This window comes from Camelus ferus, chromosome 17 (genome assembly GCF_009834535.1).
Source record: "Camelus ferus isolate YT-003-E chromosome 17, BCGSAC_Cfer_1.0, whole genome shotgun sequence".
Taxonomy (NCBI): domain Eukaryota; kingdom Metazoa; phylum Chordata; class Mammalia; order Artiodactyla; family Camelidae; genus Camelus; species Camelus ferus.
The window spans coordinates 37,616,873-37,630,620 of NC_045712.1; the positions used below are offsets into that span (position 1 = coordinate 37,616,873).

General features: G+C 43.6%; 1 protein-coding gene across 2 annotated transcripts in view; it reads right to left on the reverse strand.

Annotated features, from left to right (window-relative positions):
• Positions 1 to 13,748, reverse strand: part of LARS2 (leucyl-tRNA synthetase 2, mitochondrial) — a 132,463-nt gene that overhangs the window by 42,209 nt on the left and 76,506 nt on the right. For both annotated transcript variants that reach the window (XM_006173915.3, XM_032459026.1), the window contains exons 10-12: positions 8,057 to 8,161; positions 5,229 to 5,344; positions 2,092 to 2,375 (exon numbers count right to left, since the gene is read on the reverse strand). In XM_006173915.3, coding sequence (XP_006173977.2) covers positions 2,092 to 2,375; positions 5,229 to 5,344; positions 8,057 to 8,161 — 505 coding nt within the window. The remainder of the gene's footprint in view (positions 1 to 2,091; positions 2,376 to 5,228; positions 5,345 to 8,056; positions 8,162 to 13,748) is intronic.

Below are 13,748 nucleotides of genomic sequence, written 5' to 3' on the forward strand. Positions count from 1 at the left end.
ATTACTGGAGGAAACAGCCACTCCCCACCTCTTGCTTATTAAATGGAAGTGGTTGAGCAGAGGGCACCGGGGCCCAGTCATGACAAGGCTCTGGACTCCCTGGGGCCCCCTGCACTTAGAGGGCCTCCCACCGGGAACAGTGGTGGTTCCTGGGGTAGGAGCTTATCAGAAAGAGCCCCGAGGGAGTCCTAATCCTGTTTCCTACCACCCAGGGCTGCTCTAAGACGCTGATCTCAACAGTGCATCTTTAAATTACAGCCAGGTTTTTTTAATTTGGAGAGCGATCAATCAAAACACATACTATATCGGGAAAGAATTAGAAGATAAATGTTACTTCTTCTCCCTCACCATTAGGGCACCTGTACAAATTAGGAAGAAGATGGAGGATTCAACTGATAAAAAGACTAACGTCTGGTTAAAAATCTCCATGCTGATTTTCTTTTCAATGGTCATGTTGGACTTGAAGACAACCAACATGTTTTACTGCTGACACTAAAAGCCGGACTATACAGAAGAGGCTACTTGGTAAGTGGGAGGGCAGAAGATAATGACGGTGACGTTATTAACATTGTTTGCTCCAACAGTAATAACATTAACACTGGGTGGCAGGCACTAAGCCAAATAAATGCTTCATAGCCATTATCTCATGTAACCCCCAGTAACCCTGGGGGCTATACTACGCATGTCCCCACCTTGCAGATGAGTAACTAGGGCCCAGAGAGGTTAAGGAATCCACCCAAGGTCTCAGCAGTCAAGGGTGAGGAGTCCACCTCTGTTGGACCACTGTGCTGTCCTGCTTGGCCACTAGGGGCTCAGTGGCTGTCAGCCCAGCTTGCTCATTAGAATCATCAGGGAGCGTCCCTCAACCAAGACCAAGGCCTGGGCTCTGCCCTCCAGGAATCTGTAGCCAAGGTGGGAAACCTTGTCCCCAACACCAAGGCCCTGAGCTGCTGCAACTGGCAGGCTGAAGGCTACAGACGTCCCCGGCAGGAAAGCCCTTTGTCACTGCTTATCAACAAAGAGGGTTCCCTTCTGCCTTAAAATGGCCCAGAGCTCCCTACGTTCCTGCCTATAACCCCCATCTCAAATCTCAGAGCCACCCGGGTGAGGACCCGGGAGGACTGCTGGAAGCCCCTGGCAGGATGGTCCTAACACTTCCAGTTAGAGTGTTTGCTGTGTGCCACTGTACAGGGTTATAGGCATTAATTCTCATCTTCTGAACAGCCCCTCAAGGGGGTTATTTTAGCCCCGATAAGGGAATCAAAGCTGAGAGAGGTTAAGTGACTTTCCCGAGACCACACAGCTTATGAAGAGGCAGGGCCAGGACTTGAAGCCATTATCATCTGACTCCCCAGCCTGAGCCGTGTACTGCACTATGTGGTTACCTAATTACAAACCTAGTAACTCAGCTCTGTACTGGCAGAGGACTAAATGATTTTAAAACCACCCCATCATGATCTATAAAGCAGAGAAAAACGGCTTTTCCTTAGAAGGAAGAGGGGAAATACTACAGCTTGGTATCTGTTATATATTTGTTTAATCAGCTGGTTTGGCATCATAAAAATCACATTTGTGACATGCCAGTGAATTGACAGAAAAACATAATCCCACTTCCAAAATGAGACGAAAAGAAATACGGTTTCATTATATTAAAGAATGAACCTCTTGTCATTGTGGTTACCACTCTGCTACTTGTGATAAAATCGCCACTGTTATCATAGTCACTATGTGAGAAAATGGTAAGGCATTTTCTCTCATCTCTGAGAAGTTCTTTGGAATATAAAATGGAGGAGTGGTCTTCTCCAAAGCTATGAGGAGAATGTGTAGCGTTTCCATCAGTTGGATCAGATGTTTCCGGGAAAGATGTGAATTGACAGGGCTGCTTCCACCAGCTCAGAGGAGAGGAGAGGGCACCGATCACAGGGGCTGGGCCCCAGATTCCAGCCCCTTCTCTTAAAGGTTGCCAGAGACCTATGGTAGTCTTTCCAGCCAGCTGGAAGTCCGGAAGGGGGGTTAGCACCAGGAGGGAGGAGGGAGTCTGACACCCTAGCAGGGTTCTGGGACCACAGACTGGGGCCCGTGGTTCCTTACCTAGGGCAGGAGCAGTTCACCCACTCGGAAGCCGTAGCCAGTGGGGAGCCTCCCTTGCCGGTGAAAGAGGCGATGCTGGGCAAAGTCACGGGCAAGTCCTCCAGAGGCACGGGCACGGGTCCGCAGGCCGGGCAGTGGACCATGGGGATGGGTGTGCCCCAGTACCGCTGCCTCGAGACCAGCCAGTCCTTCAGTTTATTACTTGTCACGTCTCCACCCACTCTCTTCCTCCGGGCTTTCTCAGTCAGGGCTAGAAATGCATCCTGCCGGCTCATACCTGTGAACTGAGAGGGGAAGGAGAGAGATTCCCATTCCTCCCTTGATAAGAAAGAGCTGCCACCTCCATGCGGCCACCCTGGATTGCCACTTTCTGAGTGTCTGTGCAGGGCCACATCGTGATCTTCCCGAGCCCTGGGTACATTACCTTTGTGGTCCCTTCCTCCTTAAAATGGCATTGAAACTTTTATGGCTGTGTTGAATCAAGATACATATAATTTTTGACCCTAAGGGTTCACTTTTTTCCCTGATTTTAAAAGACATTAACATTGTTGCAGAGCTCCAGACAGTACTGGGGGCCCCGACACTGTGTCCACTGGGTCAGTGGGCCTAGTGACCCTGGTTTGTTGCTGTCCTTATCACTGAGCCCTGCCGCACCTGAAGAGACAGGCGATTATCAGCATTCGGCTGCCAGTCAAGAATTGCGTGATATGTATTTTTAATGACTACTCCCTTGTGGGGGAGAAAGTATCCAGGAAAGAAAAATTCAATATTCTCCTAGAGCAGAAAGAATTCAGGCAAGCAGGGGAACAAATTGAGGCCTCAGCTTGAAGGAGAAGAACCACCCCCTTTGTATTTAAACACTCCTATGTTAGAGACAGCAGGGCAGAACACTACTAGTAGAAAAGAGAAATTCTCTGTTGACCTGATGCCTTTCAGAGAACTAAACTCATGCTAAGAGTAGGGCCTGCCTGCCTTGCCATCAAGGGGGAGGTGGTTACCCTGGAATTGGTTCACTGCAGATGTACTGCACACCTGCTACGGGCCAGGCTTGTGCTGGGCGTTGGGGGGACGAAGATAAATCTGATCTGCACCCCGCGCCCCCCTCCTCAAGGAGTTTACAGCCATGAGGTGTAAAGAATGAGAAAGTACGGCTCTGTGCATCAAAAGCAGCCCTTTTCATTAGGGGTCTGCGGTGCCTTCTGAAGTAGGATGCTCTTTACCAAGGAACCACTTACACCCCGGGAGGGTGCTTTCTTTGTCCCACGTTCCCACTGTCATATAATTATGGTGCAAATGATCACAAGCTCTCCTGAAAGCCTGTCTTCTCCATGCATCATTGCTTTTTATGTTCCTGGAGCTCACTCACTGGAGACATTCACCATTCCTTCTCCTTCCATCCATTAAAAGAATTCCTTTATCCTAGATGTTCAATCTGGGATCACCAGAGGATTCAACAGACCATCTGAAGCTATTGGAAAGCCAGAGTGCATAATTAATGCTCGGTCCTCTGCTAAGGAGGGGTCATTTTCCTGGATATTTCAGAAGCCTAAATTTTGGCCATGACTGTCCTCTTTCTCGTCCCACAGAGGGTTATCTGGGGCTCCTTTATGGGCACCTTGGCTTGGCTCTGCCACATCCAAGAAGCCTGCTCAAACAAGTCTTAGAAAAGGCTGAAGGTTCAGTATCTTAAAGCATGACTCATGTCTGGGGATACAATTTTTGAAGTGAAGGCATAAACATAAGGTCAGAAAACAGTCACTGTTTATAGAGAACAAAACCTGGCCACTCCCTTATTCTTCATGTGACTGTCCTTATCACCTGAGCCCTGTTGCACCTACAAAGACAGGAGATTACCGGCTGCCAGTAAAGAATTGCATGATGTGTGTTTTTAGTGACTACTCCCCTGTGTGTCGGGGGGGGAAATATCCAAAACATCCTGCAGCTAGGTAGTCCCAAACCCAGAAAATCTAGATCTCCAAGTCTAATTACATCAGGATCACTCCGGGTGGGGCCAGAAAGCATCTCCCAAGTGTTTCTGAGACCTGGCCAGGTATGCAATCGCTGCTAAGCCAGGAGTTCCCAGACGTTACTGCACGTTAGAATCACCTGGGGAGCTGTGAAGGCTCCTGATGTCTGATCCATATCCCACCCCTCCTCCCCCAACCATCAGATCAGAGTATCTGGGGTGGGACTCAAGCATCAGTATTTTTCAGAACTTTCCAGGTGTTTCCAAAGCAGAGTTTAAAAAAGAGTGCTCTAAACCAGAACTCTCACGCTGTAATGTGCGTACGAATCACAACGGAGTATTATTAGACCCAGGCAAGGTTTGTCTACACTCCTAATAAGTGATGCCAAAGCTGCTGGTCCAGAGACCAGACTCTGTGTAGTAAGGTTTTCAGCCAGTGATTCTCCAGATGTGGTTCCTGGATCAGCAGCTGTAGCAGCACCACCTGGAAGCCTGTCAGAAATGCAGATTCCTGGGTGCCCCCTGGGGCTCCGGCATCAGAATCTCTAGTGGGGGACTAGGCGATCTGTGTTTTAACAAGGCCACCAGGTGATACTGGTGTGTGCGCAAGTCTGAGACTCACCGTCTAAGCCACTTCCCACTTCCCTCTCCCACACCTCACCCTACCTCTTTCACCGTAATTTCTGACCTAGTTCAGTATCGAGGCTGAGCTCAAATCCTGTCAGACTTACTATCTAGCAAGAGATGACCTTGACCAAATAAATAAACATGACTCAAAACTTCTCTGTTGATTTCTAAAAATGAATTAAACTTTAGGTGGAAATAAGTCAGTAATCTGGGGTGAACAGAGATCTCTAAAAGGAACAGCCAATTTCAGTCACCTGTCCCAAGGAATCGGTTTTCCAGGGAAGAGGTAATTTTTCGCAAGCAGAAGATTCCCTAAAGAAAGTTTAGTTAGACTTCAATAACCATACTATCCTAGGATCTGGTTCAGCTTGGAGTTGGTAAGCTTTTAGATCTTGAAAAAGAATATTATTTTGTTTTCATAGATTAAGAAACGGGGCTGCAAGACTTGGGCGTGGGGATGAGTGAAATGGTAGGTTGTAACTTGCAACCAAAGGAAAACAGTTCATCAAACTTATGTCAAGGTCACGATTTCACAGGCACCAACCTCAGCAGAGCCGCTCAGTCTCTCTGTGCCATCCGGCAGTGTTTCAATGACTTCAGAGTAGGGGAGGCCCAGGGTTTGGGCTAAGATGGTGTCCTCTGAGCTGGTGCTGGGAATTCCTGTTCGAAGGGGAAGAAACACAGAATGACTCCTTTGCAAATGCCCAAATCACAAAATAATTCATAGCACTGACACTCAGCTTTAGCTTCTGAAAGGAGACTCTATCTTTCTTAGTTACAGAAATCATATAACCACATCACATTCATCGGGGAAATGGAGAACAGTCTTGGAGAGACTCACCACCCTAACACAATAGCTTATCATATTGGAATTACTTCCTGTAAGTTCTCCTCCTTTGCTTAGCTTCTTTAAAAAAAAATCTGTAATTTAAAAATACACAGTGTTGGGTGCTTTTTGCCACATCCATAGTAAAATCACAAGCATCTAGGGAAGGCTCTTCTTTGAATTCCGTCAGTGACAGAGGAGGCGTTCTCTTGAGAAGCAGGGCTGGCTCCTCCGGCATTTCCCAGCACCCTAGAAAAATCCACTCAGTCAGGAAGTGGAAAGCTGGAAACCGTGTTTCTTCATGCTGTGCTTTGTTCCCAGAGGCAACAGTACATTCTGAATAGACATTTATTCTTCAACCCACATACACCCTTGAGGCCATGGAGTTGAACGTAAGTAAATCACTCATCCAGAGGCCAAGGCCCGCTGTTTCAGCTTCAGCTATTCATAAAAACAGGGTTTTTCGTTGCTACTTCTCAACCTGGGCCCTACTGATATCCTGAACCTTGTGTGGGGGCTGTTCTGTGCCTTGTAGGAGGTCAAACAGCATCCCTGGTCTCTGCCAGTACTGCTCCCCCTGTTGTGACAAATAAAAATGTTTCTAAAATTGCCAAATGTGGCCTGGTGGCCAAATCACCCCTGGTTGACAACCCCTGTGGTAGGGCCAACTGTCAAGACCGCTGACATCCTTGTGGACACAACGCACCATGTGGCACTGAGAGAGAAAACTAAGGGTATATGCAAATGCTCACGTCGGACTTCCATAAACAACCTCTCTGGAACACTGCCCTAAAGGGGTGGTTTAATGTTTGGCAGACATGTTCTAAAGCTCCTTGGTAAGATGGAAAGCTCCGTGGTGTGATGGAAAGTTCTCTGGTGTTCCAGCTGAGATTATTGACAAGAAGCATCTAATGAGGCAAATAAACATTCAGAGTGGACTTGAAGGATACTGATGGGTGAGGACAAACAGCAAGCAATAAAGATTACTGAAAAGTGTTCATGGTCAAGAAGGGAAAAGGTCACTTCCTCCATTCCAAAAGTGTGTCTCCCAGAGTAACAAGGAGCAATGTTCGAATGGACATCGTTGTGACCACAGAATTTATTTGACCACATAAAGAATGCTCTGGGCCATGGTGTTGGTCACGTGGGGCTCAGCAGAATGTGAACTGCTTGTAACATGCAAGTGAGATGCTGGTGAAAACACTACTTTATCTCTTGTCTACTTCTGTTTCTGTTCTTCCTGGAGGGCAAGAGCCAATAACTAGAAACTGTTCGTTATGGAACTATGGGGAAAATCAAGACAACAGGAAAAATGATTTCCCACGCATGCCCAAGAAAATCAGATTTTCCTTTTTCTTTTTTCCTTCAGAACTCTCAATATTGTTTCAGTACTTTGACTAAAAATACCAAAATGAAAAAAAAAAAAAAAAAGCCACATCAACAAGAGCTCCCTTTATTGTTTACCTTGGCTGGTCGTACTAATGAATTTTGCTAATTATAAAATGCACTAAAGCAACAGAAGATACTATTTCCTTTAAGCAACATACTTTCTAGGTTTGAATTACCAGAAGGGAATAACGTGAATGGCTTAATAGCTATTTCCTCTGTTGATATTTCTTCAAATCACTTCGTACAAAATGGATCTGAGAACTGTGAGAAGGAATATGATTTGATAAGAAATGTTATTTCTTCTGTGTGCCAAGAGAGAGACGGGACAGAAATAACTGTCCCTGCAGGTTCTGGTACTTCGGCGACGGGCTGGATCTACAGTAGGAAAGTTGTAAGAGAGACACTCGGGTCTGCCCAAGGGCAGGTCTCAGACGGGGCCGTGGTTGGTTCAATCCCAGAACTCCCAGACTTCCCAGACTTCCTGTTAGGTGACGATCGTTTAGAACTCTCAGGAATGAGTAAGGTTGCCAAGGATATTCAATTTACAGCTCTAAAGACATCTTTGATTTGACAGCTGTTTCACCATCCTCCTCCACAAAGCCTTCACCACAAACCCAGCCCACATCAATCATGCGTGTCTTCTTAACAAAAATTTTTAAGCTTTTTTGGGGGGGAGGGAGGAGGTAATTACGTTCATTTACTTTTTTATTTTAATGAGGACCTGGTGCATGCTGGGCATGCGCTCTACTGCTAGAGCTATGCCCCCCTCCACCTTCCTCCATCATGTGTGCTTTGAACCCATCTCAGCATTTGCTGTTGGTTCTGTGAGTCCTGGAAGTGGATTTTCACCTGAGTTGTACTGTTCCCCACATCATACGTGCAAGTCTCACCAACCAGCTCTACTGGCAAAATCCATGGGCCAGACACTTTTTATTATTCTCAGAAGCAACTAGCAAGGGGTGATAGACTCGGTATGTTTCCAAAATGTGGTTCTTAAACAAGAGATGATGAAATGAAGGGGCGTTGGTTTTTATAAAGAGTCAAAACAGATCATGAAATCTACACAGATCATGGTATCAACTAGTTCTTACAGGCTAGTATTTTGATCTTAAACCTGCTCAGCACATTATCCTGATTACATTTTAATAGCTACTTACCTATTTTTGCATCCAGAGAGCCCTCAAAGCCAGCATTGGCCAAGATGATGATTGGGACCTCCCGCTGGGTGAGCATGTTTGCAGCCGTCACCGGCGCGAGGCAATCTGAAAACGAGAGCAAACAACTGTGGATGCCAGTCAGCTGGGACTCTTAACACCACCTGAATCTCAGAGGAGACAAGTGAGAAAAATAAGCTTTAGAACGTCTGTGTTTTGTGCTAATTATTAAATAATTGGTCCTTTGAAGGTATTAACAGATAATTCACACTAGCGGAGAATCAAAAGATTAAACAGATACATGAAAATATTCATTCATGCTCCTAACCGAAGAAGTGAAAATGGCATTTTTACTTTCAGGTGGTGGAGTAAAGACATTCTGACCACTCCCTTTTCCTTTTGAAAAGTACCTCAAAAATGAAAGACGGAGAAACACAACAATCCATCTATGGTGAAACTAGGAGGTAACTGAAATTCTAAACCATACCACTTGAAAATGGAAATGGATAGGAGAGTAGAAAATGACTGAGCAGGGAGATTTCCAGACATACAGGGACAAAACAGTTCCTTCCCATGTGCCATTTCTAAGGAGACATGGGAGGCTGTGGTCCAGCAAAATGAAGGGGTAAATCAAGGAAGAGACAGACATGGGATCCAGGAAACGGAGGATCCAACAAAGAAAAGAGGGTAAGGACATTGGTAGGACAGAGACAGAGGGAAGTCCTAGCATGACAGATGTACAGCAGAGCCCTGGACAATGAACAAGTCAGATCTGAGCAAGACAGAGGGCCCCAGGGAACGTCTTTCAGGAACAAAAATGGAACTGATAGATTATCTGACAGGTTGGAATATGTCGAAAATTTAAGAGGAGTTTTAAAGAGCTTCTGGGAGGGCGTGGGAAGACTTAGTCAGAAATTCAAAGAACACAAAGCAAATGAAAAAAATGAGGACATCATGAACCTCGGGAAAAACAGAAAGTTATATAAAAAGGAGAGTGTAATTACCATATACTTGGCTCAGTTATGAACAATATTTATGTGATCATAATAAAACACTTAATTTGGAATTATCCAAACAATGTGTCATCTAAATGAAGCTTGTTACAACTATGGCAGCAGTGAGACAAGCCATGTCATACCTACATGAATCTTCACTGAATATATGTAGGATTGGAGCATAAAGACCCCAATAAAGTCCAAAAGGAATTAGGGATGAGAAGTGGAAAACAATTAGTGAGTTCCTTTGAGCTTACTGCAACATAAGTAATTAACAACAGCTATAATTTATGAATTATTACTATGTATACTTGCTATGTTTTAAGACTTTTTCTAATTATCTAAAATATGTTCTACAAACCCCAAAGTTAAAATAAGCCTAGGAATTGGGATTTATTTTTCAAAGAAGTAAAGACAGGCTCTGAAGGCATCCAGGCCAGCTCTGATCTTTCACGTCAGGCGTCAGGAAGCATAGGACAGGGTATGGTGGGGACAGAGTGAAACCCTGTAGACCAAATGCGTTTACAGGGATGAGGTTTGGCCAGGACCCTGGTACCATGGCTGGGAGGGACCTATGGTTCTCAAAGTGGAGACCCATAGTTTTGATTCCATACAGGCCTGTCTCAAAGAAAAGGTGTACATCTGCCAATTCCGCAATTCTGCCATGTTATTAGGAAGATGGAAGGTGAGGTGTGGTGGACTAAGAATAAGTCACTAGGTAACGTGTAGAAGTGGTGAAACAAGAGACAGCAGCGTAGGTACATTCCACAGATGCGTGGAGGTCTGTCCCGGAGAAACAGCCGTGGCACAGACTGCCAGGTGACCCCACATGTGTCTCTCCTTCTGACTCAGCAGTAGAACGTTTAGTTGGACACAGGACAGAGCAGTGGCAGCACTGGTCAGCCTCCCATGCAGTGGGCATGGCCATGGGGTAAGTGCAGAAGCCACTTTTAGGTCATGCTCTCAAAGGGAAGGAGCTGCCCTCTTTCCCCCCGTCTTCCTGCAATGCGATGAACGCTAGAATGTCTTAGAACATACAGATAAGGGCAACGCAGAAAGAGCCTTGGCCCTGGCCACGTCACAGAGCAGACGTGACATACCCACTCTGTCTTTCATGTGGGTAAGAAATAAATTTCCATCCTTCTAGTCACTGTTTTTCCAGGACTCTGTCACAGCCACCAAACTTATATCCTAAGTATCACATTCCCAAAGTTACTAAAAGCGATTGGGTAAGGAGGCTGCTGCTACTGTTGTGCTTAGTACTCTCTGAAATTTCACGTAATACACAAATATCACCTAGATTTTCAAAAACACAAAAGAATTTTTAAAAAGAGATATGGAAATTAAAATAATCTTGAAGTATTATCATTTTACACCGAAGTTAGCAAATACTTTTGGAAGGGCAGCAATGACGTTTGTGACGCTGCACTGAAATTCCAATGTCATGGGTATGGTACTCGAAAGTGACGTAGCCCTTTCAGAAACCAATAAAAGCAACACGTAAAAAGAGCTAGAAAAGGGTTCATACTCTCTGACCAGTAAAATCTCACTATTTGGAATGTCTCCTAAGGAAGTAATTCTATAGAGGCATAGAGGTATGTGGACATAATTTTTTTTAATTTAAGTTATATATTGGGGGGAGGGTATTAGGTTTACTTATTTGTTTATTTTTTCAGAGGAGGTACTGGGGATTGAACCCAGGATCGTGTTTATGCTAAGCATGTGCTCTACCACTTGAGCTATATACCCTCTCTCTGAACATAAATGTTTATAGTAGCTATCTCTGTAACAGCCTAAACATGAAAAAGGCCAAACATTCAAAATGGTAGGTAAGATTTAGGATATTCTATCAAAGGTTGATAGATCATTATGCGTAGATGAAGAAACAATTGGGAAGCCTGCATAAAAACAAAGAAATATTTTCTGATATCATAGTAAGTGAAATCTAAAAAAAAAAAACCAAAAAACAGAAGTAGTCTGATTTTTAAGATACATGTGTGCAGGAACATGAATATAAAAGCTATATGACCACATGCAAAAGAATGAAGTCGGACCCTTCCCTTTGCCATATATAAAAATTGTATTTAATTTAAAAATGGATTAAAGACCTAAATGTAAGATCTGAAACTATAAAACTTGTAGAAGGAAACAGAGGTGTAAATCTTCATGATCTTTGATTAGACAATGGTTTCTTAGATGTGAGACCAAAACCAAAAGCAACAAATCAAAGAATAGATAAACTGGACTTCATCAAAATTAAGAATTTCATGCTTTAAAGGACATCATCACAAAAATGAAAAGACAGCCCACAGAATTAGAGAACATTTTTCTAAATTATATATTTGATAAGAAACTTGTATCTAGTATAAGCAACTATTAAAATTCAATAATAAAAAGGCAACTCAATTAAAAAATGGGGAGATGATCTGAATAGGTATTTCTCTACAGAAGATATACAAATAGCCAATAAGCACATGAAAACATGCTCAACACCATTAGCCATCAGGTAAATGCAAATCAAAACCACAGTGAGGTAATGTCTCACATCCACTAGCATGACCATAATAAAAAAACCCAGACAATAACAGGGAGGAGGGATATATATATATAGTGGTAGAGTGCATGCTTAGCATGCACAAGGTCCTGGGTTCAATCCCCAGTATCTCCATTAAAACAAAAAAGAAAGAAAAAAATCTGAGAGAAGTTTTCAGCTTTGATTTTAAAAAAAAATAGATGGACAATAACAAGTGTTGGCGAAGATGTGGAGAAACTGGAACCCTCATACACTGCTTCTGGGAATGTAAAATAGAGCAGGTTGCTTTGAAAAACAGTCTGATAGTTCCTCAACCAGTTAAAAATAGAGTTACCATATAACCCAACAATTACATTCTTAGACAAGAAAATAAAAACATATGTCCACATGAAAATCTGTACAAATGTTTGTAGCAGCTAGCTAGAAAGTGGAAACAACCAAAATGTCCATCAATTGACAGGTGTGTAAAAAAAAAGGCCATATATACAATGGACTATTATTCTGAAATAAAAAAGAATGGAGTATTGACACAGGCTACAACATGAACAAACCTTGAAAACATTATGCTAAGTGAGCCAAGCCATCCATAAAAGGACAAATTATCGAATGAGCCAATTTATACGAAATGTCTAGAATAGGCAAATCTATGGAGAAAGAAAGTAGATTAGTGTTGCCTGGGCCTGGGGGAAATGGGAAGAATGGAGGTGACCACTAGAGGGTATGGGATTTCTTTGGGGGAGGGTGAAAATGCCCTAAAATTGACAGTGGTGATGCTGGTACAACTCTGTGGATATACTAAAAACCATTGAATTGTACACTTTAAATGGGTGAATTTAATGGTATGTGAATTATATCTCAAGAAAGTCATTACAAGAAAAATATGGGGAAAAAACATAGAGTATTGCATTAAAAGGCTGGATTTGTTTCTATTTTCCCACAGAAAAGGTCTATTATGACAGTTTTTCCATTAGAAAAAAATTAATCTTTGAACTTAAATATGAGCAGATTTGTAATGAATGCAACTTGCATGCTGTACCTGGTCAAAATCTATTTCTTAGAAAGAACAAAAAGTAAGATCTGAAGTTGCTGATCAGGCCTAGTGTTCTCCACATTCTCGGCAGTCCTGTGCCCGGCAATGGGAAGCAAGAAGTTGTGGAGAAATCTCATGTAATCTAAGCAGTCACACAGGGGTTAGATCACAGCTAAATGCTTTAGAAAATACAGAGGATTACTCATTTAATAATTAGTCATTACAAAGGAGACATTCCAGGCCAGAAGCTAGCTGTCCTCTGCTCTCAGGCCCCCACTGCAAAGAAGGCAGGTCTTTCACATCCTCTAGGAAAACAGACTCAAAGCTTTGGCTTAGTGTCCAGCAAAGCAGCGCTCCTCACAGCTAGGTCCCAGGGATGCTCTGTGTAAACAGGGTCCAGTGGTCAGTAAGTGTGGAGCATGATGTACAGCTTCCCTTCGTAGACAGCTGCAGCACACGTCAGCACAGCGAAGGCACTAAGTCCAGAAGCAACGAAACCTGCTTATTTTTGCTTTATTCCAGGTTATCTGAGCACAGAAGCCTTCCTCCACATAGCACCCATTAACACGTGCTGAAAGGATGCCAGTAGCAACAGTTTGGTTCAAGAACAAACTTATCCACAGGATCCCGTCCTTCACCCTTGTCCCACCCCGTGCTGATTCTGTGGAGACAGGGGCAAGGCAATAGGGAGCAATGAATTATTTAATGTTCTGGGGCTTTCAGGGAGATGAGGCTCTTCTTGCTAATGTGTCAATAACAACAGGGTTCCTAAGTCACCCATCAGGGAGACCTCATTTACCTGTTTGGCAAAAAAATGCATTGTGTGGACCACTGGTGACTCACAGCTGAAATGAGTGGTTCCAAAGCTCCAGGATTTGAATATTTTAATATGAAGGATGTAAGAAAAGACTCCAGGAAGACAGACAGCTTCTAGAAAGAACTCTGATGGTATTTCTCTATTGATGCTTTTTATGGGTTCTAGACAGAGCTTACATAACATGACTTATGTCAGAGGCGGTCAGCTGAGCAACGTCAATGATTATGGAAATACACTCAATTTCAAGAACTCCATAGGGAAGGACCTTACTTTTTGCTCTCTTAAAGGAAACTACCAATTATGGGACACCAAGCCAAAAA